Source organism: Populus alba, chromosome 17 (genome assembly GCF_005239225.2).
Source record: "Populus alba chromosome 17, ASM523922v2, whole genome shotgun sequence".
NCBI classification, from domain to species: Eukaryota; Viridiplantae; Streptophyta; class Magnoliopsida; order Malpighiales; family Salicaceae; genus Populus; species Populus alba.
Window position 1 is genome coordinate 19,378,800 of NC_133300.1, and position 25,006 is coordinate 19,403,805.

The 25,006-nt window shown below is 35.4% G+C and overlaps 2 protein-coding genes across 6 annotated transcripts; one reads left to right on the forward strand and one right to left on the reverse strand.

The window, feature by feature from the left end:
• Window positions 1-4,733: 4,733 nt before the first annotated feature.
• On the forward strand, window positions 4,734-17,046 carry LOC118047922 (putative disease resistance protein RGA3). Its single transcript, XM_073405653.1, is given in 6 exon segments — window positions 4,734-5,730; window positions 5,732-6,010; window position 6,445; window positions 11,486-13,998; window positions 16,397-16,528; window positions 16,618-17,046. Coding segments are annotated over 4 exon segments (3,369 nt in total). The 5' UTR covers window positions 4,734-5,145; the 3' UTR covers window positions 13,990-13,998; window positions 16,397-16,528; window positions 16,618-17,046.
• Window positions 17,047-17,149: 103 nt separating this feature from the next.
• On the reverse strand, window positions 17,150-21,850 carry LOC118047923 (uncharacterized). Of its 5 annotated transcripts, XM_035057367.2 has the most exons (8): window positions 21,755-21,850; window positions 21,586-21,657; window positions 21,171-21,243; window positions 19,984-20,102; window positions 19,216-19,352; window positions 17,926-18,073; window positions 17,680-17,839; window positions 17,150-17,379 (listed from the first exon to the last, which is right to left on the reverse strand). In XM_035057367.2, the coding sequence occupies exons 3-8, from the start codon at window positions 21,181-21,183 to the stop codon at window positions 17,288-17,290; spliced, it is 669 nt and encodes a 222-aa protein (XP_034913258.1). In that variant the 5' UTR covers window positions 21,184-21,243; window positions 21,586-21,657; window positions 21,755-21,850; the 3' UTR covers window positions 17,150-17,287. The 5 variants fall into 5 exon arrangements, with proteins under 5 accessions (XP_034913258.1, XP_073261752.1, XP_034913260.1 ...); XM_073405651.1 differs by lacking the exon at window positions 21,755-21,850 and having other exon boundaries at window positions 21,586-21,745; XM_035057369.1 differs by lacking the exons at window positions 21,171-21,243; window positions 21,586-21,657; window positions 21,755-21,850 and adding an exon at window positions 19,846-19,882 and having other exon boundaries at window positions 19,970-20,103.
• Window positions 21,851-25,006: the final 3,156 nt, after the last annotated feature.

Below are 25,006 nucleotides of genomic sequence, written 5' to 3' on the forward strand. Positions count from 1 at the left end.
CCCAGGTGAATTGATTTACCGGGGCACTGTTCACTTCTTAAAGTGACCAGTGCCTAGGTGAATTAATTCATCGGGGCACTTTAATTCACCGAGGCACTTTTCACTACAAGAAGTGAACAATGCTATTCACTTGACACTGTTTATAGTTAAAAAAAAATAGATGTCTTATTCAAAAAATTAGAAGGAGATCATTTAATGACGTAACAAAAAATTCAGTTTTTGTTGTTGCATGCTTAAGAAACCATGAAAAATATAGTCCTTGTTTGGTAGATTTTGTATGTGATGAAATTGTATATAGTTTAATGAAATAATAAAAAATATTTAATATTAATATTATTTATTTCATGATGTAATAACAGTAGTTAAATTTATAATATTTAAATTAAAAGCCATCAATATATATATATATATATATATATATATATATATATATTATTTTATAATCTTAATTTGAAAAGCATTTTTTTAACCAAACACATTAAACTACTTTTTATTTAACCTCAATTTCAATTATAATTTTAACTAAACATATATTTTTTCAAATCAACCTCAACTAAAAATACTTTTTATAAAATAATTTTTTTTTAAACTACAACCATAATAGCTATCACAATATCAAACATACTTTTAATTTATATTTCTATGTACATAGGGCCATGACATTTTAAGGGATCGTGGGCTGAACTTTTGGATGTTGCATTATCACTTTGGGTTTTTCTTTTGATTGTACAAGAAATTTGAAAGCACAATCCATATGTTGCATTATCACTTTGGGTTTTTCTTTTGATTGTACAACAATGAACAAAGAGATATTTGAAAGCACAATTCATATGTTGCAAGCAGAAGTCACAGCTCACACCTACAAGGACAAGTTAAAGGTAGGTAGATAGGCTTGTAGCCGGAATCCGGGAAGTTCCTACACAGCAATGAAACCAAGCCTTATTCTCCTAGTAATAACTCGCTTAAAAACCCTCCCTCCTCCGGGAAGTTCCTACATCTCATACGGCCAAAATTGCACCACAGTTTTGAAACCAAACATAGGATGAAACGAAGAACGAAATAGTCATAAAAAATTGCACCACAGTTTTGATCAGATCTTTTGCGATCTTTGGATATGAAAGTGAAGGGTACATTGCCTCAACCCCACAATCTTATCTTTTCTCCAGTCTTCTATCTTTTCTTGATTTGTCAAGTCTACAACGTGTGAAGCCTACGCGGATTGGCCAGTGCGGGACAAAGACGTTGACTAACCGACAAGCTAATTCAAGTTGATGAATGTTTGTCTTCAAATCATAGCCATGTTACTTCTCTGAAACTTCAATAGCTTTAATATAGGCATAGCTAGTCGAGTCTGCACTGTGTAGAGCCCAATCAATATATAGTTAGAGGACTGCAGTTTTAATATTTTAATATAATTAAAACCACCACATTATTTACAATTACATTACCAAAAGAAAAACAATTAAAAGCTCGCAGTAAAACACTCTGATGCAAGAAACATTTACACTTCAAGTATTCTAAAAAAAAATTAACAAGTTTCTTCTAACCGGGTAAAATCAACTTTTCAACTGATCAATTATGCATTACAAAATCGAGTGTTAACAAATTAGTCCGTACACTTTTTTTTTTTCCATGGTGAAATGAGTTTATTGTTGAGTTTTTCAAAAAATATACACATAGTAATAAAAACAGTAAAATAAAATTATTTAAAAGTCTTTAAGATCCCGTTAGACATATAAAGTTATTTAAGGATTTATTAAGATATGATCTTTTTTTTACTTTAAATAATTCTTTAAAAGATGCATTATCGCAAACTACAAACTATACAATTGTCTCGCATCCAACAGTAATCTATACAAACCACCAGTAAAAGTTCTTCTAAATCCCTAACTAGAAAAGAAATTGTTATACTTAGATTGTTAGCTCGAATTTTGTATTTATGTAATTTTTTTGTTTAATTGACAATCTAATAAAAAAATTGAAAGGTATAGCTTGCTATTTATAGAGAAATCTGAAAACCTTATAAATTAGTAAAATATCAATTCGCCTCTTGAATAATATCCATATATTAATTCAAGGAAAAATTAGAAATTAACTCAATCAAGTATTTATTTGATTTTTCTAGGTCTAAAAATATAATACTTGTATTAATTATATTTTAGTCGTTAGCTTCTAAAATATATTTTAATGAAGCCATATTCATCCCAGTTTAATTTCTACCTAAAGGTTTTTAATATGTGACATACTAAGTTCTTAATATGTTGGCTCAAATATAAATTATAATTATAATTAAATAGAATTAATTAAATTAAAAATTTTAATTTATTATCAATTCAATAATTGATTAATTTATATTTGAAGAAAATGTGCATCGTCTATCAACGTGTCTTGATATCCTAAATATTAAAAAAAAATCATTAGTGATTTGACTTAATCTTCAGTAATCAATTTCTCAGTATAATTAATATCCCTTCATCAATAATGTTTTGATTTAACATTAAAATAAAGAGTATGTCTGTCATGTAAAATCATGTTTATTCTCTATATAATAGTTATTGATCATTTAAATAATATTTGCAACTATTTTTAAATCTCATTCTTTCTTGGTTAGGAATTTCTCAGCCAATACTATTTAAGAATAGATAAACTTTTTTTCGTAATTCACTTAAGGTGATGAATCTTCTATTTATCACTCAAGTATTTTTTATATATATATTTCTTAAGAATAATGAAGAGACATAATTTTTCCTTAATAAAAATAATATAAGTATGGTTCCAAGGGGGGTTTTTGTATTTTTCTCAATTTTTTTAGGTTGATTTAGGGGTTGTTTGGTAATTTTAAAAAAATAAATATTATAAAAAAAAAATTGTTGACATATGCAAATCATGTGTTAGCGCATGCAGAGTCGTCCGATGACCAAAATCAGTCATCTACAATGATGTTTGGAGGGGAGCGTTGTCCTCTTCGCATTGGCGAGGTGTGTGTTCACGGTAAAGATGCGGTTGGGTTCGAATGAGCTTTTATCTTTTAGTTTTCTTCTCTCTTTTCTTTCTTTTAGCTTAAAAATTCATGTCAGTCTTTCCAAAAATTAATTGTGTCCTCTAGTTTCTATTTCTATCAATTTTAATTCTTATTCTTTTGATTACTTATTGTTTTTGCATTTAATATTTTTGAAGTTTTTTTTTTAAAAAAAAATCAGACATTTTGTTTTCATTTAGTTTTTGTATCCAATTTAATTCTCGTTCTTTTGATTTTTTTTTTTGTGTTTTACTCTTTTCTTGATTTGTTTTTTTTTTTTTCCTTCATCATTTTATTCCCTTTAATTGTTTTTATTCAAGTTTGATCCTCATTCTTTTGATTTCTGTCTTCTTATTATTTTCTTGATTATTTTTTAATTTTAACTCTCAACATTTTATTTCATTTAATTTCTTTATCAAATAATAGTTCTCATTCTTTTTATTGTTATTTTTTATTTTCTTTTTCTTTTTCAATTTAATCCCAAATTATTTTTTTCAATTGGTTTTTATATCATATTTGATCCTTAATATTTTGATTACTATTTGTTTTTTTTTAAACACAAAAACAACTATGATTGAAAATTTTACTTCGTGATTTTTTTTTTGTTTACCATTCTGCACGATAATCATATTCTCATGATCTAGATCATTGGTTTCGAATATTAACCCAATTTAAGTTAGGTCTTTTTTTTATCCTTTACTATTTTTATTTTTTTTTATCATTTGACATTGGGTTATTGGAGCTTGAGCTTTGTTATTTGTTCAACTTTTATTTTTTTGAGTTTATCTTCGATCTAATATCTTGGATTGAAGGTTAATCGAGTTAACATGAGTTGACTCAGTTTTTTTTTCCTCGAATTGTTTTTAAGAAATTGATTTTTTTTTATTATTATTGACCTTGAGCTTTATGATTCTTTCACTTTTTTTATTTGGGTTCATCCTAAGTGCGGGTTAGTCAAGTTAACTTAAATTTTTTCCGACGTTTCTTTTATTTAACTTTAGTCTTTTATTCTAGGTCCTTTTAAAAACTATATATAATTTTTTATCTTGATCTCATATTGTGGATAGTAGGTTGGTCAATTTAACCTAAGTTGACTCGGTTTTGTTTTTCAATGTTATTTTTTAAAAAACTTGATTTTGTTTTTTTAATTTTATCATTTGACAATAGATTATTAGGCTTTGAGCTTTGTTATTTATTTATTTTTTTACTTTCTTTTCTTTCAAGATAATCTTGATCTCATATCCTATGTTACGTATTGGTCAAGTTAAACTGTATTGATTAGGGTTATCATTGGCTGCACATCTTTTATTATGTTAAGAAAAACTTAACTAAACCTGCAACGTAGAGCAAAACGTTAACTAAACCTGCAATGTAGAGCAAAACGCCTACCTATTTACTATTAAAAAGAGATTTATAGTATAAGTAAGATAATATTTGTTTTTGTAGTTTGAGCGCACTTTAAAAAAAAATTAATGTTGTTCTTTTACTTTCAATTAAATCTTTTTATATTTTTAAATTGTTTTAATATATATATATATATATATATATATATATCAAAAATAAATTTTAACAAATAATAATAAAAAAAAATTTTAATATATTTTTAAATAAAAATTATTTTAAAAAATAATATATGACAATAACAATATTGTATAATTACCATCACCAAACACTTTCACCTTTTCCATTTCTCAATAATTACTTGCCATTTCTTGCTCGCATCCCGTGCTTTTAGCTATCCTTGAAACATTTCCACTTCTTTCTTTGTCAACATCCAATTCCTTTCCCTTAGAAAACAAGCTATGGCAGATTCATTTTTTTGTTAATTCATTTTTCCTTTCGTCTTCCTGTCACAGCCATGTTCCTTCTCTGAATCTTCAATTGCTTTATTATAGCCATAGCTAGTCAAGCTCCACCGTGTGGAGCCTAATCAATTTATTCACAGAATAGCACAGGTAAAGCCCATCACCAAACACGTTCACCTTTTCCGTTTCTCATCTCAAACTGCTCTGTCTTCTCAATATTTACTTACTATTTCTTGCTCACATCCCCTTCTTTTAGTTATCCTTACAGCTTTTCTACTTCTTCTTGTCAACATACAATTCATTTCCATTCGAAACCAAGCTATGGCTGATGCAATTCTTTCTGCTCTCGCGAGTACAATCATGGGGAACTTGAATTCCCCAATTCTTCAAGAGCTTGGATTTGCTGGGGGCCTAACGACAGAGCTTGAAAATCTCAAGCGCACGTTCAGAACCATTCAAGCTGTGCTGCAAGATGCAGATGAGAAGCAGTGGAAGAGTGAGCCTATCAAGGTGTGGCTCAGCGACCTCAAGGATGCAGCTTATGCTGTTGATGATGTACTGGATGAGTTTGCAATTGAAGCTCGGTGGCTTCTGCAGCGAAGAGATCTCAAAAACCGAGTAAGATCCTTCTTTTCTTTTGGTCATAATCCACTAGTTTTTCGACAAAGGATGGCTCATAAATTGAAGATTGCTAGAGAAAAACTAGATGCCATTGCCAAGGAGAGACAAAATTTCCACCTAACAGAGGGGGCTGTGGAGATGCAAGCAGATAGTTTTGTTCAGCGTCAGACTTGGTCTTCGGTGAATGAATCAGAAATTTGCGGAAGAGGCAAGGAGAAAGAAGAACTAGTCAGCATCCTGCTCGATAATGCAGACAATCTCCCTATTTATGCTATATGGGGGATGGGGGGGGCTGGGTAAAACAACACTTGTTCAACTGGTCTACAATGAAGAAAGGGTTAAACAACAATTCGGTTTGAGGATCTGGGTGTGTGTATCTACTGATTTCAATCTCGGAAGATTAACAAGAGCCATCATAGAGTCCATTGATGGTGCCTCATGTGATCTTCAAGAATTGGATCCCTTGCAACAACGCCTCCAACAAAAGTTAACTGGAAAGAAGTTTTTGCTTGTACTGGATGATGTGTGGGACGATTGTACTGAGTGGTGGAGTGAATTGAAGGAGGTATTTGTTATGTATGGACACAAGCTGGCTGCATGACGGCGTCAACAATGACTGCTGGCGGCGTCAAGGATGGCGGCAAGGACGGTGGGCAGTGGCTGCAAGGTGGCAATATCGGTGGTTGCCATATTTGACCAAAGTTGGAGATAATTATCTCCTACCTCTGCTATAAGAAGAAGCTGCCAAGGAGAGCCCGTGTAACACGAAAACAGAGAGAAACACAGAGAGAAAACAGAGAGAGAGCTAAAAAGAGTTGAGTTGAGTTGAGAAGATTTTCTCCTCCTCCTTGTATTGTTGTTTGTATTGTTTGTAAAGCTTCATTAATACAAACCAGTAGCTCCGTGGAGTAGGCAAGTTGCCGAACCACGTAAATTGTGTGTGTTTGAGTTCTGGAAATAACCCAACAACTGGTATCAGAGCTTGTTCTTGAAAAAGAGGGTGTTTGATCCAAACTCAAAACTCAAAAGTTCTCAAAACGTGTTTTTGAACATACCATCGTGTAGAGGACAACCGGACGAATCCACTGTTGAAAACCCGGCGAAGAACCGACGTCCTGCATGCCCGCACGCTCCCGCACGCGCCGACGCAAGCACTGCCCACGCGCACCAACGCGCCGTACGCGCGCCACGCTCCTTCCTCGCCCGGTTTCTGCAAAACAGGTCGGGTCTGACCCGCCACGTCAACAGGTCAGACGGTCAGCTTGCCACGTCATCCATCTGGGTTTTGATCCAGTGCACCGCAGACGCTAATCGTCTGACACGTGGCTACATCATCACCGTGGAGGGGTTTTGATCTGGTGCGACGCAGTTACTAATCGGCTGACACGTGGCTTAATCAGGACCGTAGTAGTTTCGATCCAGTGCGACTCAGGCCCTAATCTGCTGACACGTGGCGTAATCTACACCGCTGCTGAGTTTTGATCCGGTGCGACGCAGGCGGTACTCTGGCTGACACGCGGCTGCATCTGAACCGTCCGTTAATCCAAAACTTCGATTGCTAAAATCTGAGCCATCCGAAGTCCGATTGGGGTGATCTCAGTGTCATTTCCAAGGTTTTTGGCCGTTCCGGACACATCTGTAAGGTCAGATTTGGGAAATTGGAATCGGAGAAGTAGTAAAAATGGCAGATGAAATAAAGGCTGCTGGAATTGAAAAATTTGACGGAACAGATTTTGGATACTGGAAAATGCAAATTGAAGATTATTTATATGGGAAGAAACTTCATCTTCCCTTATTGGGAAGCAAACCAGAAAAGATGGAAGAAGAAGAATGGCAACTTCTTGATAGACAAGTTCTAGGCATTATCCGGCTATCGTTATCAAGAAGAGTTGCTCATAATGTTACGAAAGAAAAATCCACTGCAAAATTGATGGAAGCCTTGTCTGGGATGTATGAGAAGCCATCAGCAAATAATAAAGTGCACCTGATGAAAAAGTTGTTCAACTTGAAGATGGTCGAAAACGCTTCTGTGACACAACACCTCAACAACTTTAATACCATCACAAATCAATTATCATCTGTTGCGATTGAGTTTGATGATGAGATTCGTGCACTCATCTTGCTAGCTTCACTTCCAAGCAGTTGGGAAGGCATGAGGACAGCCGTGAGCAATTCAGCTGGAAAATCCAAACTGAAGTATGATGACATTCGAGACTTGATTTTGGCTGAAGAAGTGCGAAGGAAAGACTCGGGTGAAAGTTCAAGCTCAGGATCAGCTCTCAACATCAACACTCGAGGGAGGAGACACGATAGAGGCTCATCCAGAGGCAGATCAAAATCCAGATACAGAAGTAAAAGCAAGTTTGGATCCAGAAAGCAGGTTGAATGTTGGAATTGTGGCAAACCTGGTCATTTCAGTAGGAATTGCACAAAACCAAAGAAACCTGAAGCTGACTCCGCAAATGCTACCACAGATGAGGTACAAGATGCTTTAATTCTTGCTGTACATAGTCAAATTGATGAGTGGATTCTTGATTCTGGTGCTTCATTCCACTGTACGCCACACAATGAAATGCTTGCAAATTATGTTGGAGGAGATCATGGTGTAGTCTATCTGGCCGATGGAACACCACTGAATATTGTGGGTATAGGAGATGTTGCAAATCAAGACAATGAATGGATCTATATGGACCTTGCAGAATGTAAGGCATGTTCCTGAATTAAAGAAGAAGTTTGATCTCTGTCGGACAACTTGATGATAGTGGTCATTCAATACTTTTTTGCTGGAGGAATGTGGAAAGTATCAAAGGGAGCAATGGTTTTAGCTCGTGGAAAGAAAACCGGCACCCTGTATATGACCACAAGATTTGCAGACATCATCGCCTCAACTGAAGCAGAAAATCAAACACAGCTATGGCATTGTAGACTTGGCCATATGAGTCAAAAGGGGATGAAGATACTTCAGTCGAAGGGAAAGCTGCCAGAGTTAAAAAATGTCGATCTAGACATTTGTGAAAGCTGTGTTCTTGGAAAACAGAAGAAGGTCAGTTTCTTGAAGGTTGGTAGGACCTTACGACCAAGAAAGCTAGAACTGGTACACACAGATTTATGGGGACCGTCTCCAGTAGCATCACTTGGAGGTTCTCGGTATTATGTGACTTTCATCGATGACTTCAGCAGGAAGGTATGGGTTTACTTTCTGAAAAATAAATCTAATGTGTTTGAAACATTCAAGAAATGGAAGGCTATGGTTGAGACTGAATCAGGTCTAAAGTTGAAATGCTTGAGATCTGATAATGGAGGAGAATACATTGATGGAGGTTTCAAGGAGTATTGTGCTGTCAATGGTATCAGAATGGAAAAGACCATTCCAGGCACACCGCAACAGAATGGCGTTGCTGAACGGATGAACAGGACCATCAATGAACGAGCTAGAAGCATGAGGTTGCATTCAGGGTTACCTCAAACATTCTGGGCTGACGCAGTTCATACCGCAGTTTACTTGATTCAACCGTGGACCATCAGTTCCTTTTGGAATTCAGACTTGCCCGAGGAAGTATGGAGAGAAAAAGAGGTACGAATCTCTCATTTGAAGGTCTTTGGATGTGTTTCCTATGTTCATATAGATTCTGATGCTCGCAACAAGTTAGAAGCCAAATCCAAGAAATGTTTCTTCATTGGCTATGGAGATGAAGAATTTGGATTTCGATTCTGGGATGATCAGAATAGAAAGATTATCAGAAGCAGGAACGTGATCTTCAATGAGAAAGTTATGTACAAAGACAAATCAAGTGGAGAAACAGAGATGGCTGATTCAGATACAAGTCCACAAAGATCTGAATTCATAAGATTAGAAGGGCTTCCCGATGTTACTAAGCAGAACAACAATCAAGAGTCTTTACAAGAAGATTCAAGCACATCTGTGCCCACTACCACACAAGAAGATGCGGAGCCAATTGAACCAGCTGTTCGCAGGTCTTCGAGGACGATAAAGCCCCCACAACGGTTCACACTTTTACTGAATTATATTTTGCTGACAGATGGTGGTGAACCGCCAACTAACTTATGAAGAATCCTTACAAGATGGAAACTCAAGCAAGTGGGAGTTAGCCATGAAGGATGAGATGAGTTCGTTGCTGAAGAACAAAACTTGGGAGCTAACAACATTACCTGAAGGAAAGAAGGCCTTGCACAATAAGTGGGTTTACAGAGTGAAGACTGAGCATGACGGAAGTAAACGGTTCAAGGCAAGACTTGTTGTCAAAGGGTTTCAACAAAAGAAAGGCATTGACTACTCTGAGATTTTTTCTCCAGTTGTGAAGCTCACAACAATCAGAGTTGTTCTGGGGATAGTAGCTGCAGAAAATTTACATCTTGAACAGTTAGATGTAAAAACAGCATTCCTTCATGGTGAATTGGAGGAAGACATTTACATGCAACAACCAGAGGGGTTTGAAATGCAAGGAAAGGAGAATCAAGTCTGCAAGCTACAGAAAAGCCTATACGGTTTGAAGCAAGCTCCAAGACAGTGGTACAAGAAGTTTGACAACTTCATGTGCAGTTCCGGGTATACAAGATGTCAAGCTGATCATTGTTGCTATGTCAAACATTTTGACAACTCCTACATCATTCTACTATTATATGTAGATGATATGTTGATTGCAGGATCCAGCATTGAGGAGATTGATAAGCTGAAACAGCAGTTGTCGAAACAGTTTGAAATGAAGGATCTGGGAGCCGCTAAACAAATACTTGGAATGAGAATCATCAGAGACAAAGACAAAGGCATACTAAAGCTCTCACAAACAGAGTATGTCAAGAAGGTTCTCAGCAGGTTTAGTATGGATAATGCTAAACCAGTAAGTACACCACTGGGGAATCATTTCAAGCTCAGCAAAGATCAGTCACCAAGAACTGAGCTAGAAAGTGGATACATGGATAAGATTCCATACGCCTCAGCTATCGGCTCTTTGATGTATGCTATGGTCTGTACCAGACCTGACATTGCCCATGCAGTGGGAGTTGTAAGCCGATATATGAGCAATCCTGGAAAGCAGCATTGGGAGGCGGTGAAATGGATCATGAGGTACTTAAAAGGTTCATCGGAAACCTGTCTTAGTTTCACAGCTGGTGGTTTAAAACTTGAAGGTTTTGTAGATGCTGATCTAGCAGGAGATATTGATAGCAGAAAGAGCACTACAGGATATGTATACACTCTAGGAGGCACTGCTGTTTCCTGGAGTTCTACCTTGCAAAAGATCGTCGCTCTTTCAACAACAGAAGCTGAATATGTTGCAGTCTCGGAATCTGCAAAAGAGATAGTATGGTTGCAGAGTTTCCTAAAGGAATTGGGCAAGTTGAATGGAAAAGGTACTTTGTATAGTGATAGTCAGAGTGCAATCTTCCTTGCCAAGAATCCAGCATTTCACTCCAGGACGAAGCATATTCAGATCAAATATCACTTCATCCGACAATTGCTAGACGACGAGCAACTAATGCTAGAGAAGATCTGTGGAAGCAAGAATCCAGCTGATATGTTAACCAAAGGTGTTACTCTTGATAAACTGAAGTTGTGTAAAGCTTCAGTAGGCCTCCAAGACTAAAAGATGGATATAAAGCCATTTGTGTCCAAGTGGGAGATTGTTATGTATGGACACAAGCTGGCTGCATGACGGCGTCAACAATGACTGCTGGCGGCGTCAAGGATGGCGGCAAGGACGGTGGGCAGTGGCTGCAAGGTGGCAATATCGGTGGTTGCCATATTTGACCAAAGTTGGAGATAATTATCTCCTACCTCTGCTATAAGAAGAAGCTGCCAAGGAGAGCCCGTGTAACACGAAAACAGAGAGAAACACAGAGAGAAAACAGAGAGAGAGCTAAGGAGAGTTGAGTTGAGTTGAGAAGATTTTCTCCTCCTCCTTGTATTGTTGTTTGTATTGTTTGTAAAGCTTCATTAATACAAACCAGTAGCTCCGTGGAGTAGGCAAGTTGCCGAACCACGTAAATTGTGTGTGTTTGAGTTCTGGAAATAACCCAACAGTATTAAGATGTGGAGCTGAAGGTAGTGCTGTAATAGTCACTACGCGTCTTGAAATGGTTGCTCGTAAAATGGCAACAGGTTTTGTCCAGCACATGGGGAGATTGTCTGGAGAAGATTCTTGGCATTTCTTTCAACAGCTTGCATTCGGGATGAGAAGGACAGAGGAGCGGGCACACCTGGAAGCCATTGGAGTATCAATAGTGAAGAAGTGTGGTGGTGTTCCTTTAGCTATAAAGGCACTCGGGAACCTAATGCGGCTAAAAGATAATGAAGATCAGTGGATAGCTGTCAAAGAAAGTGAGATTTGGGATCTAAGAGAAGAAGCAAGCAAGATCTTACCTGCTTTGAGGTTGAGTTACACTAATCTATCACCACATTTGAAGCAATGCTTTGCGTATTGCGCTATATTTCCAAAAGATCACGTGATGAGGAGGGAGGAGCTGGTTGCTTTGTGGATGGCAAATGGCTTTATTTCTTGCAGAAGAGAAATGGATTTGCACGTCATGGGCATTGAGATATTCAATGAACTAGTGGGAAGGTCATTTCTGCAAGAGGTCGAGGATGATGGATTTGGCAACATAACATGTAAAATGCATGATCTTATGCATGATCTCGCACAATCCATTGCAGGACAAGAATGCTATATGAGTACAAAAGGCGATGGGAAGTTGGAAATTCCTAAAACTGCCCGTCAAGTTGCTTTTTATAACAAATCAGTAGCTTCGTCTTCTGAAGTTCTCAAGGTCCTATCACTTCGCTCACTTCTTTTGAGGAATGCACAGTATGGGTATGGAGGGGGAAAGATTCCTGGTCGAAAACATCGAGCCTTGAGTTTAAGATATATCTGGGCCAAGAAATTGCCGAAGTCAATTTGTGATTTGAAACATCTAAGGTATCTAGATTTGTCGGGCTCCATTATGAAAACACTGCCTGAAAGTATAACCTCTCTCCAAAACCTCCAGACACTACATCTGAGTAATTGCCATAATCTCATCCATTTACCAAAAGGTATGAAGCACATGAAAAATCTTGTCTATCTTGACATAAAGAATTGTTATTCACTTCGATTTATGCCTGCTGGAATGGGGCAATTGATATGCCTGCGAAAACTTAACCTGTTCATTGTGGGTGAGGAGAATGGTCGTGGCATAAGTGAGCTGGAAGGGCTGAATAATCTTGCTGGTGAATTGAGGATCGCAGATCTTGTGAATGTTAAGAATTTAAAAGATGCCAGAAGTGCCAATTTGAAGTTGAAGACAGCTCTTTTATCACTGACTTTATCTTGGCTTGGTAATGGGTCATTTGTGTCACCGCAACAAAGAAAGAGTGTCATTCAGGTAAATAACGAGGAGGTCCTTGAAGGGCTTCAACCTCATTCAAATCTGAAGAAGTTGATGATATGTGGATATGGAGGTTCAAGATTTCCTAATTGGATGATGAACTTGAACACAACGCTACCAAATCTGGTAGAGATGGAGCTATCATCAGCATGTGACCACTGTGAACAACTTCCACCATTGGGGAAACTGCAGTTCCTCAAGAGTCTTGTATTGCTTGGAATGGATGGTGTGAAGAGTTTCGACAGCAATGTGTATGGAGATGGGCAGAATCCATTCCCATCTTTGGAGACGCTGACTTTTGAGTCCATGAAGGGATTAGAGCAATGGGCTGCGTGTACTTTTCCTCGCCTTCGAGAATTGAAGATAGCCTGTTGCCCTTTGTTGAGCGAAATACCAATTATACCCTCCATCAAATCACTGCACTTCTGGGGAGGTAAGGATTCATTACTGATGTCAGTTAGGAATCTCACTTCTATCACTTCTCTTTGGATTCATTGCTTCCAAAGCTTCCCGATGGGTTTTTTGCAAAATCAAACCCTCCTTGAAAGCTTAGAAATTCGAGAGATGCCAGATCTGGAGTCTTTGTCAAATAGGGTATTAGATAACCTTTCTGCTCTTAAAAGGTTGATTATTTGGGGTTGCGAGAAACTTGAAAGCTTGCCAGAGGAAGGTCTTCGTAACCTCAATTCCTTGGAGGTTTTAGAGATAGAGTTTTGTGGAAGATTAAATTGTCTGCCAATGAATGGGCTGTGTGGCTTATCTTCTCTTCGCCGGTTATTTATTCTACGTTGTGATAAACTCACATCTCTATCAGAGGGAGTGCGGCATCTAACGGCACTTGAGTATTTGTTACTTTCTGAATGTCCAGAGTTAAATTCATTGCCAGAGGGTATCCAGCATCTCACTTCTCTTCAATCTCTAAGAATACAGTTCTGTGAGGGATTAGCTTCTTTGCCAAATCAGATTGGATATCTCACGTCCCTTTCAAGCTTGGAGATTGTGTATTGCCCTAATTTGGAGTCTTTGCCAGATGGGGTGCGGAGTCTCAGCAACCTCAGCTCGTTGAAAATTTATAAATGTCCAAAATTAAAGAAAAGGTGTAAGAAAGAGAGAGGAGAAGACTGGCCCAAAATAGCTCACATCCCTCACATTGTTATATCCTAAAAATGAAAGGTAATTTCTCTTTCAATTCAATATATATATATATTCCAAGAAGTCTGCATTCATTTACTTGAATCACGTGGATGGGAAGAAAATCACTAGCAAGCACACGTGAATTTGAAAATACCTGTAAGCATGGAAGCCCCCATTCAGTTGACAGATAATTGCTATTATAAATGTTGAGAGATTTACTAACCAACAAGCAAATTCAAGTTGATAAATGTTGTCTTCAAATCATGAGTCTTTGGTATGTTAGCAAATTTTTAAAAAATAACTATAGATTTAATACTTTCGATTACCTTTTCTAATTTTATTATTAGTTATTAATAGTTATTATATTTTTTATCTAATTAAAAAAATCTTATAAAAAATAAGAGGTATAATTTATTATTAATAAAAAAATCTAAAAAGCCCTATAAATTAGCAAAATATCAATTTTTCCCCTGAATAATATCTATATATTAATTCAGGGTAATTTTAGAAATTAATTTAATCAAGTCCTTATTTTATTTTTTTAGGTCTAGAAATATAATCCATGTACTAATTATATTCTAGTCATTAATTATATTTTAGAAATTAACTTAATCAAGTTCTTAATCAAATCATACTTAATTAAATCATCTCATTTTAATTTTTAGTTAATGGTTTTTAATGTGTGTAACCTATTAAGTTCCTAATATGTTAGCCCAAATATAAATTATAATTAAATAAATTAAATAATTTAATTTATTATCAATTCAACAATTGATTAACTTATATTTGAAAATCAAGTGCATTGTCTAGCAACATGTCATAATCCTCTAAATATTAAAAAAATCATTAGTACTTTGATTTAATCTTTTAGTGATCGGTTTCTCAGTGTAATTAATATATTTTCATCAATAATGTTTTCATTTAACATTAAAGCATCAAATATATCTGTCATGCTAAATCATGTTTATTCTCTACATAACAATCATTGATCGTTTAAATAAGATTTAAAACTATTTTCATATCGCATTCTATCTTGATCAAGAATTTCTAAATCAATACTATTTGAGAACGGATAAAATATTTTTTTAATTCACCTACTATGATGAATCATCTCTTAATCATTAAAGTACTTTCATATAGTTCATGTTATACCCAATGTTTGCCTTTTCATTACCTCAATTAAGATAACATGTAACAAGATCAAAATATAACATTCTTTATATAAGATAACTTTGTAGTCCCAAGTCTAAGGATCACTTACTCAATTGTTATGTGAACTTTTTTATAAACATAAGTAATCTTTCCATATAAGATTCTCATGCGGGTAAGTTCATTGTACATGTTTTATGATAAACACATATATATTAGTTCTATATATTTCTTATATCTTAGTTTATGAGAACAACTATTTCCAAACATGCCACACTTAAAGCACTTAGACTTGACAATCAACCAAGTCTAAAGTAATGTGGGTCTAATCAACATGCCAGACCCAAGGCACTTGGACTTGGTAGTCGGTCAAGTTTAAAGCACTTGAACGTGACAATCAAGTCCAAAGTGACGTGGGTCTGGCAAACATGCCACACCCAAGACACTTAGACATGGCCTTCCACTAAGTCCAAAACATTTGAACTTGGTAGTCAGTCATGTCCAATGCACTTGGACTTGGCATCCCTCAAAGTTCAAGGTAACATGAGTCTAGAAAACATGTCAGACCCGAGGCACTTAGACTTAACAATCAACCAAGTTCAGGACAACATAAATCTAGCAAATATACCAGACCCAAGATATTTGGACTTGTCAGTTAACGAAGTCCAAGGTAACTACTATCCTTCCTTAGCATGTCTATTTTTTTAGATATATAAAAGTCCTTCAAGACCCACTATATTTTCACCAAATATTAATATAGATGTAAGGGATAATTATTTCTCATTAAATATTATCATGGTAAATTTACACTTCAAATCCTTCTTTTATTAAAAAAACAAAACTCTATGAGCTATAATATACTCTCTCTTATTTTTTAGGGGTAAATTGCAAGAACGAGATCGCTTGAACCTTTTGTCAGTATTATCTTGTACTTGTGATTCTGCATAATACTGTTTGTTGGTCTTGTTTTATAAGTCAAAAATATCTTCATTTCGAGGACAATTGTACTAATCATTAAAAAAAAAAAAACTTCATTTCCAGGATAACTGTACTAATAATTTAGCTACTGCATGTTTTGGTGTAGCTTGATTACTTCCTATTTCTGGTGCGAATTCATCTCATCGAGAATCTGATACTCTAGTGCCTTTTTTGCCAATAACCATCTACATCTGATCATCCTCCACTGCTATGCTCTTTCAGATATTGTGATTGTTTTTACGTTTTTTTTTTTTTTATTAAACTCTGATTAATTTATACTGCTATATGGGGTCTTTAAATCTATTATCAGGCATGGAATTAGATATTGTTGATGGGAAGCAACCAGCGCAACACTGCTATAAACAAATTTTATGTAGCATAAACTTCAAGCAGTCAATACTCATCCGCCATCCCCAATTGGTCCCCTCTATGATCTTGTTAGGTACCACTCTAGCATTTGATATCCTCGCATTATTGTTTTGCTTTTCCATAACTAAAGATTATTCCTTTTACTGTTGCATGGGGTCAAAGATGGTTGCCCAGCAGTGGAGAATGCAACACCATCAAATTCTTTCCAGCATTCATGGTTGCCCAGCAGGCTGCCTTTCATGTTTGCCGCAACACAAAGAAAGAAGGAAAGGGGTGCTTTGAGGACAGAAGCCATGCTTCAAACATGGATCCATATGTTGCGACTTCCATGATTGCAGAAACCACCATCCTTCGGATGCCAAGAGAACATCAACCAACCCCTCACATGAAATATTGTTTTTAGTAGTCTGTCCAAGGAACCATAGAAAGATCTCTGTCATCAGGATGGATATCTTACAGTTTGTTTCCCTTTGTATTTGAAGCAGCAACTGATGTTATTGCTTTGTCTGCTTGCCTTGTGATTCTGCATTCTGTGTCGAATAACGTAACCCTCGAGTTAAGGAAAGATGGTAAAAAGGATTCCATTATGAATGTGAGAGCCATGAAGTGTCTTTACTTATTTCAACTTTTACCTCCATACAAACGAATATAAAGACATTCAGTCCTTGTCTTTCAAGGGTTTTAACTAAACAGCTGAAAACAAAGGCAAAAATGCAAAGTTTTCTTCTAACAACATTGTATACAACATACACTCAATCACCAATTATGGTGTAAATGTGATTCTGATGAAACACAATGAGCCCAAAAATGTAATGCCTATTACCAAAACAGATTACATAAAATCGACATCATCAAGAGCATCATAGGGATTAACCACCAAATCATCGTCGGGCTTATCAACATGAAGCTGTTTTTTCTTCCCAGCTGCAAGGAATGAATAAAAAGCAAGGTGTTATATTCATTAACATTCTAAATTGTAATATCTTCAGTACAACCGGTTGAATTCAGTATCTGGTGGTTGCATATGGGTTTCCTCGAAAAGAGTAATGAAATCTTAGCAGAAGGTGCATGTACAACAGGAGTACTGAAAATTTTCCTTTTTCTGAAGCAATGAATTCCATTTAACTAGCGTTTCAAAATCCATGACTCAAAAGAAACATAATGTTTCAAAATGTCTAAGAATCTTACGGATGCTTACTATGAAAAATAAGTGGAATCATGTACCTTGCTTCTTTTTGCTAGCGTTGGCTTCTTTCTCAGCTTTTATCTTTTCATTTGCAATTGCACTCACAGAAGCCGAAACTTCTTTTGCATCTGCAGCTTTCATGGCAGTCATGGACAGTCTCATTATTGCCTTAAGTAAACCGATATAATGGTAACTTTTCTGCATTAGAGAATGTATTTTTTTTCGCCAGGTCAAAAACTGCACCAGCCTTTTATTATCACCATACTAAAGCTAATTCAACACACCTCAAATGAGCGAAGCTTATGTGAAATAAGTTCTGCATATTCCAAGAAGTCACTTTCAGATTTTGGTATGAAACTATCAAGCGATTTCTCATCACCTTTCTTAGCAAACAGTTCTGTAGTGGATCTGAAATCAGCTTCTTCCACCAGCCTATATAATTGAGTAAATCTTTAAGAAACCATTGCTTAAAGGAAAAGGCAAACAAAAAACTTATAAATTGAAACAAGTCAAAACAAAATATTCCTACTGCAAAATTTCACAAGACTCGTAACTAAATTGCCTGAAAAGTTTCAGCATATAGAACTACAAATCAACATAATTAAAATCATGCTGCCAAACAACATTTAACCAAACCCAACATGATCAGAACAAAACCTCAAGGACACTATTAGTTGAAACAGGTTTTATTAAGAAATCATACTATAATAATAAATAAATAAAATATCATCATTTAAATGGTTAAGCATTGAGAAAATTTTCTTTTTTTTCATATATTTGTAAAGCAGCAAAAAGACATAGGCAGCCAACCCTCAGTATAGAACAATTAAAAGAGGCAACTCATGGAAGGTGAAAATCTTATACAAAAGAAACAGCAGCAATAGCTTAGTCCTGACATTCCTCACATTAAAGTTGTAAAAATGTTCAGAGAAACATGAACATTTAAATATACTTTATCATCATAAAAGCCTACTATATTGTTTCCCCATTGCAAAATCATAAACATCTACAATTTGAAGTCTCTAAATTGCAGCAGAAGATCTAACATGGTTTCCCTTAGAAGGAGCTAGGTAGATCATTCATGGAGTAGCATGACACTGGAGTTTTTAACTTTTATTCCCACATCCAGATGCTTCATTTATGTTTTGATTAACATTTATAAGTAAAGCTATGATGAGATTAGAATTCATTTCCTACAAGAAATATTAATAACCTTGTCATAAAAATCTTGTTAGGTTGTTTCCAGAACAAGTATTTTAATTTCCCTAAAATAAGTAAAGAAGCATGAAAAAGACAAACAGAATAATGTGTTTCCTAGCAAATCCTCAACTTCAATTCGTCTTCCATCTATTCCAGTTTAGCAACTTTTTTTCCCCTTCAGTTGCATCCAATTTTGTTACAGGTGGAAAAAAATTATCAAATTGTACTTGGATTATTTTTCAGAAGTCATTGCCACATGTAGCAATTATGAAACAGAAAATCAAGGACACATAGGCTAGATGCGATGTATAAAATTATTATGAATTGTTCATATTTCAAATTATTAGCAGAGAAAAAAGCTGCATATTGAGTACCTTTGCTGGCGAAGTTTCTCAGCTAGTGGATCTAGTTTCTCTTCCTTTAGCAACTGAACAGTTTTTCCCTTCTTTTCGGTAGACTTTGCTGCGGATTTCTTAGGAGCCTTTTCAGGAGGAGGTTTCACTACTGGTGCCTGATCCAATTCCATAAAGAAATACAATAATTACAGATCAAGCACCACCATATATGAACATGGAATGCAGCACTTCATATTTCTGTAACAGTGGGACTCATATAAAAAAGTTTATAAGTGCATAAAATAAGCTAAGGTATAATATACATCTGCATCCCATATGTCAGCATCACATTTCTGTACACTTTTCTTAATGAACCCCTGCTCACAAAAATATTCTCTTCCATCCCTTCCCAAGAGATATGCACATGTTTTTCCAGATTGCATAAAAGCTCCTTCCGAATCATAAATTCCGAGCATTTCTTTTCTAATGAAAGCTACCTACATACCTTTACTTGGAAGAAAAACTTTTATACGATTGTAGTTTGACGCATCATTCATAAGTTCTTATAACAATTTTTCCCCAATCACAGCAAGAGAAAACAAATTTAGATGAACATTTAAGGCAAATTAAACATGCATTAAATGTCAAAGAAGCCTATCCCTATCATACCATTTTCCATAACTAGCTGTGTATGTTGTTCCCGGACCTATAATAGCATCCAACATTTTAGGTGACTTTGGTTGAAATTTGAAAGTGATAGATAAAGTATAAAATAATGTGAGATCAAGATTACATTATCAATCATACCGGAGCTGGTTCATCTTCATCCTCCCACGATTCTTTCACATCATCTTCATCCACATCTTCATCATCCCATTTATTTTTAGGCTGCTCTTTTGAAAGGAGAGGTGGAACTTGCACATCCTCTGAAAAAAAGAAGTGCCAACTAAATCAGCAAAATAAAAAACATGAACATAGAGAGAACTTCATCTAGCAATTTAAGATAGAAAAAATTTACATGGAGAAAGAGCAAAATATTAGATTCTTTTCATAACCTTCAGGTATATAGAACCCAAACTACCATCTCTGTTATTTTCATTTCAACATCTTCAATAAAAAACCGCAGGCAATGGATGAGGTTGCTAGGAAGCAACGTTTGGTTCTAATTACATGGTCTGGGAAAAGCCATAGTGCACAAAGTGAAACCTAAAAGTTACACATCCTCATGAAATGTTTCAATGTGCCACTTGATTCAGAAACAAATGCAGTTTAAGTAAGGCCCCATCACATCAGGTGAATTCTTAAATTGACACAATCACCTTTAGTTAGTCTTAACAGCTTTGTCTTTCTTCTCATGTAGCTTAGAAAAATATTTCCAAAAAACTGCCCTCAATCTATAACGGACAAACATCAAGTCATCTTATATGCAGGGACTATATTCAAGAAGGTTGTATATGAAGCCAACACACATCAGGTGAGTTCTTGCATTTACACAAGTTAATTCTTGATTAGTTTACCAGCTTTTTCTTTCTTTCTCATGTTCCATGGGGAAATATTTCTGAAACATTACCCTCAGTTTATAATTAACAAACATCAAGTCGTCTTAATTTATAATTAACAAACTATATTCAAGAAGTATGTATACAAGTCACTTGAAGGCCTCTCAAAACCCAAATTGTGCAATGGCTTGTGCTTACAAAACAAAAAACTAAGCTCTGACTTCAAGTTGGGGCAAATACAGCCATAATCTGGACCAGCAGTCCTAACGATCACCCAACTGGAAACGCTATACACAGTTGAATATTCTACCAAGCACAAATATACACTGAAATCTAGTTCAATCTGATGAGCCCAAACTAACCCCCACACACTAATTTGGATCCAGCAACTAGAAGTTATCACAGTATCTTTCAAACCTCAAAACCACACTAGACCAATCAAATTCAAACGGATAGAAGAGCTAAACAAGACTAGAAACCGATAAAATCTCTTACCCCAATCCTCCATCTTCAACTCTTCTTTGCCAAAACAAAATCTGCTACTATCCCACAAATCAAAAGTGCCACCCTGCACAACCAAAGCCACAAACAAATAAGGGTTTATCAGCAAACAAAAAAAAAAAAAAAACTCAACAGATTTCAAACTCAAAATAATATTACAATCCAATTAACAAATCCCTTTACTTAAATAAAGGGCACATCGCATGAAATAAATAATTGAAAAAAATATAAAATCAATCAACAAAATAACCATCAACAAAATTTTTTTTTACTAAAACCTAATAAAAAAAAAAGAAGGAAAATCCAGACCTTATATTTGATTCCTCTATACTAATTTCAATTCTAGAATACCCACAAACATAAGAACTACAATTTTCTTACAAAAACATAAATGGAGACAGAAAGGCACCTTATAGTAGTGGTTGATTTCTCAATGTCCAATGCTTTCTTGAAGCAAAATTTAAATACAGCAAAGAGAACACTGATAAAAAAAAGGATCAAAATTGATTAAAATTTTTGAGTTTTTCATTGGAAAAAAGTACATGGGTTTTGCTTAAAATGGAGAGAGATTGATTTACCAAATCAAGTTGGAATCTTGACGAGTAAAGATTGAAAGGGTATTTTAGGTCTTTAGAAGGAGAAGGATGTTTCTAATTCCCCTTTTTAGCTTTTTATATTCTACTGCTCATAAAGAAGACAGTTGTGCGTTTCAAGTTGCAAATTGAGGGATTTTGTTGCCGTTTCGCTTCCTCCGTTTACTTTCCTAGTATTCTCCAGTGGATTTGAACTACGCATGATATTGGACTCAAGACTTTACTTAAAACCCAGCCCAGAAAAAAATATGATTTTAGTATTATTTTTTAAAACAATTTTTATATCATATTAATAGATTTATTAACTACTATATTATTTTTTTATTAACATGGATATCCATGCCAGCTTACACGCACGTCGATTAATCCCACAGATCTTAAAATTAACAACTATGTAAATATCCTATGATTATCATATTAGCAATCACAAGATTAGACCACAGGGAAACAAACTTCTTGATCCTAAATTTTTATCACTTGGCACCTATTAGATGCTTTATTAATGTGATATGAGAGGTTGAATACACTTATTAGTTTTTACCATTTACAAAAAGAAATAAAGTTTTAGATTGAATGCTCTTCTTAGTTGTTAATAAATTAGTTAATTACACTGAGCTTAAGCGAAAAAATAATCAGCATAGCTTTGCTGAGGGCATGATTGAAAAGCTCCAGGTCTCTAATGTAGTTTCCATTTGGTAATATGTATAAAGTGGATTAAGGAATTGGAGTATTATGGTTTAATACTATTTTGCTGGTAGATTTTGAGTGTAATTTGAAGCTAGGAATAAATTTTACCTTCTGTTGTTGCCTTTTGTTTTTGTTTCTAAATCGTAACCCAAAATTTGAATGTTCCTGAGGTGACTGTCTGGGTGGCTTGTTACCTTGAATCGGCTATTATGTTCTATGTGAATGCATGGATGTGGTTATCGTCAGCTTTTAACCTTGTACTTGTTCAGTTCATGGTGTCCAATGTGCACACAGTAGTGCTGAAAGTTTATTGCTTTTACTCTCTCACAATGCCTGTCCAACACAAAAGCATACCCCGCTTTAGCGTATAAGCAACAGGCTGAGTTGAGTGCCTCTGTGGGATTTTTTATCTGGACATGCTGGGAACAGAGGGAGGGGCCATTGCAGTACTTCTTCTGCAGACAATTTGGAAGATTTTTTTAATGGGATCGAGCTGTATGGTTCCGAATATCTGTGAACATACATCACTTATCCGGGTTTGTGATATCCATTCTTGGCATCCACATGTAAAAAACTAGTTTTGTGGTTTGTTCTTCATTAAGTTTGACATGAATAGCATGTCTAGTGAAGATTATGAACAAGGCTGGATGCGAATTCCATTATAGCCTTGCCAAGTAGGTCTAACTGGATAGCTCTAGGTGTAGAGATTAATCACCTTTTATTGATGATGGTCAATGTAGGACCTTCTGGCATTATTTATCAAGATTTTATTAGTTTTCTTACAAGTTGTTGCTGGCAGGGATTGATTTAGTAGCTTCACGTATCCAAACTTAAATGTAGTCTCTCTCTGGCAGTACTTATTCAGAGGAGCATGAGATAGGAGTGTTTCAGGTTTGATATGATTTTCCAAAGTAGCTTTGCTGGAGGACCTGAATTGAATGGCTATAGGTCTCAATTTTCCTGCTTCCAGTATCCTTATGTTGTAAGCTTACCAGGGGACGAGGCTGCGCATAGTATTTTCACCCAGGCAGAGTTCTATGTTTCAGACAACATATAAAGCTGGTCTCAGTTTGTTTAGTGCAGTAATCTCTTTTGGCTGCTTATGGCACTGCTGGAAGTTTTCCTTATCTTTGTAGTAAATTTTGATTCTTGTGCACGCAAGAAGCCCTGCTTCATCGTATCATAGATCGAGTGCAATTCACAGGATCTTTCATCTTGTAGTCCTGGGAATTGAAGGGTGGATAATTGCCTTAATTTTGCATCCACGGGAGTTTTTCATCGAGTTATTAAATGAAAACACAATTCCAGCAACGGTTCTGAGTATTTAGGGAGTTACTTAACTATGTTTAAGATTTGTTGTGAACTGCATCTCTGCAAAAAAGCATGCCTTTCCACATTCATGTTTCATTTGGTTCTGTAGAGGTCTCCAGTGAAGCCTTTTCTCACTGTATTTGTGACAGAAATATGGAAAAGTTGATACGGCTTTCATTACAGCTTTGCCAGTTGTGGGAACGATTGAATCGCTCCATACCTCCTCTGTGTTCTCCTTGTATCAATATTTGTGTTCTTCAGGTGTGCCCAGCAACAGTATTTGTATTCCTTGTGTCAACCATTTTGTTTCAAGTGAAACTTGCCGCTGTGAGCTTACAAGGAGAAGAGGTAGTGCTTCTTTCCTGATCCTTCAAACTAGTAGACAATAAATCATGTCATCCATAGTTTCTGTCGTTCATTTGGATTGATTTGACAGCCCTATTCTCGCTGGTAAATAACGCCATCAGAATTTAATTTAATTTAATGTCGTCAGCACCGTTTTCATATTTTACAGATGAAGCATGCATGGTTACAAGGGGAAGGGCTGGAATCTTTGAGGGGAAAACAAAAGATTTAATTGTCTTTGACTTTGTGTGTTGGCTTGGCAGGATTGGCGCGTGCATGCCTCGTATTTCACGTGTTCACACAGAGCTAGAAAGGAGTAGCCATGAAACATGTTGAGTTTTTGTGACTAAATAATAGCATGCGTGAAGGAGGTCCCAGAAAACAACATCAAGCAGTAAACTTTCGTCGATAAAATGGTGGATCTTGGATTTGAATCATGGTAGGTTGACTTAAATTTATGATTTTTATAAATTATGATATTGTTTTAAAGTTTTTTTTATTGATTACTGGATCAACAATTTACTCAATTATTTCTAATTATAGTTTTAAAAAACTTGATTTTAAGATTAATTCAATCCAAGACTTGAGTTTTGGATTAGATAAATTAACTCGGGTTAATCTAATATTTTTTTTAAAAAAAATTAAAATTATATTATTTTAAAAAAATTAAAAGTTCTTTTTATTGATTTGATGAAATTTTAAATCAGCAATTTATACATTCCGAGTCTAATAACACTATTTCAAATAATTAAGCATGCCCCAAAGTGACCCTTCCAATCTTATTTTATATTTTTCGAAACGAGGATACTTTTTTAAGAGAAATTTATGAATTAAAAAAGTTGAGGACCAACTTTATGTAAGGATAGAAATTTTAAAAGATATCATTTTATATTT

Excerpts from the sequence above, each read along its gene's own strand:
- LOC118047923 (XM_035057367.2), bottom strand. Across the intron at positions 19,353-19,983 it reads ATGAAGATGAACCAGCTCCG|GCACCAGTAGTGAAACCTCC; the intron begins GTATGATTGATA and ends GAATTGGATCAG. Across the intron at positions 17,840-17,925 it reads ATAAGCTTCGCTCATTTGAG|AAAAGTTACCATTATATCGG; the intron begins GTGTGTTGAATT and ends TCTCTAATGCAG.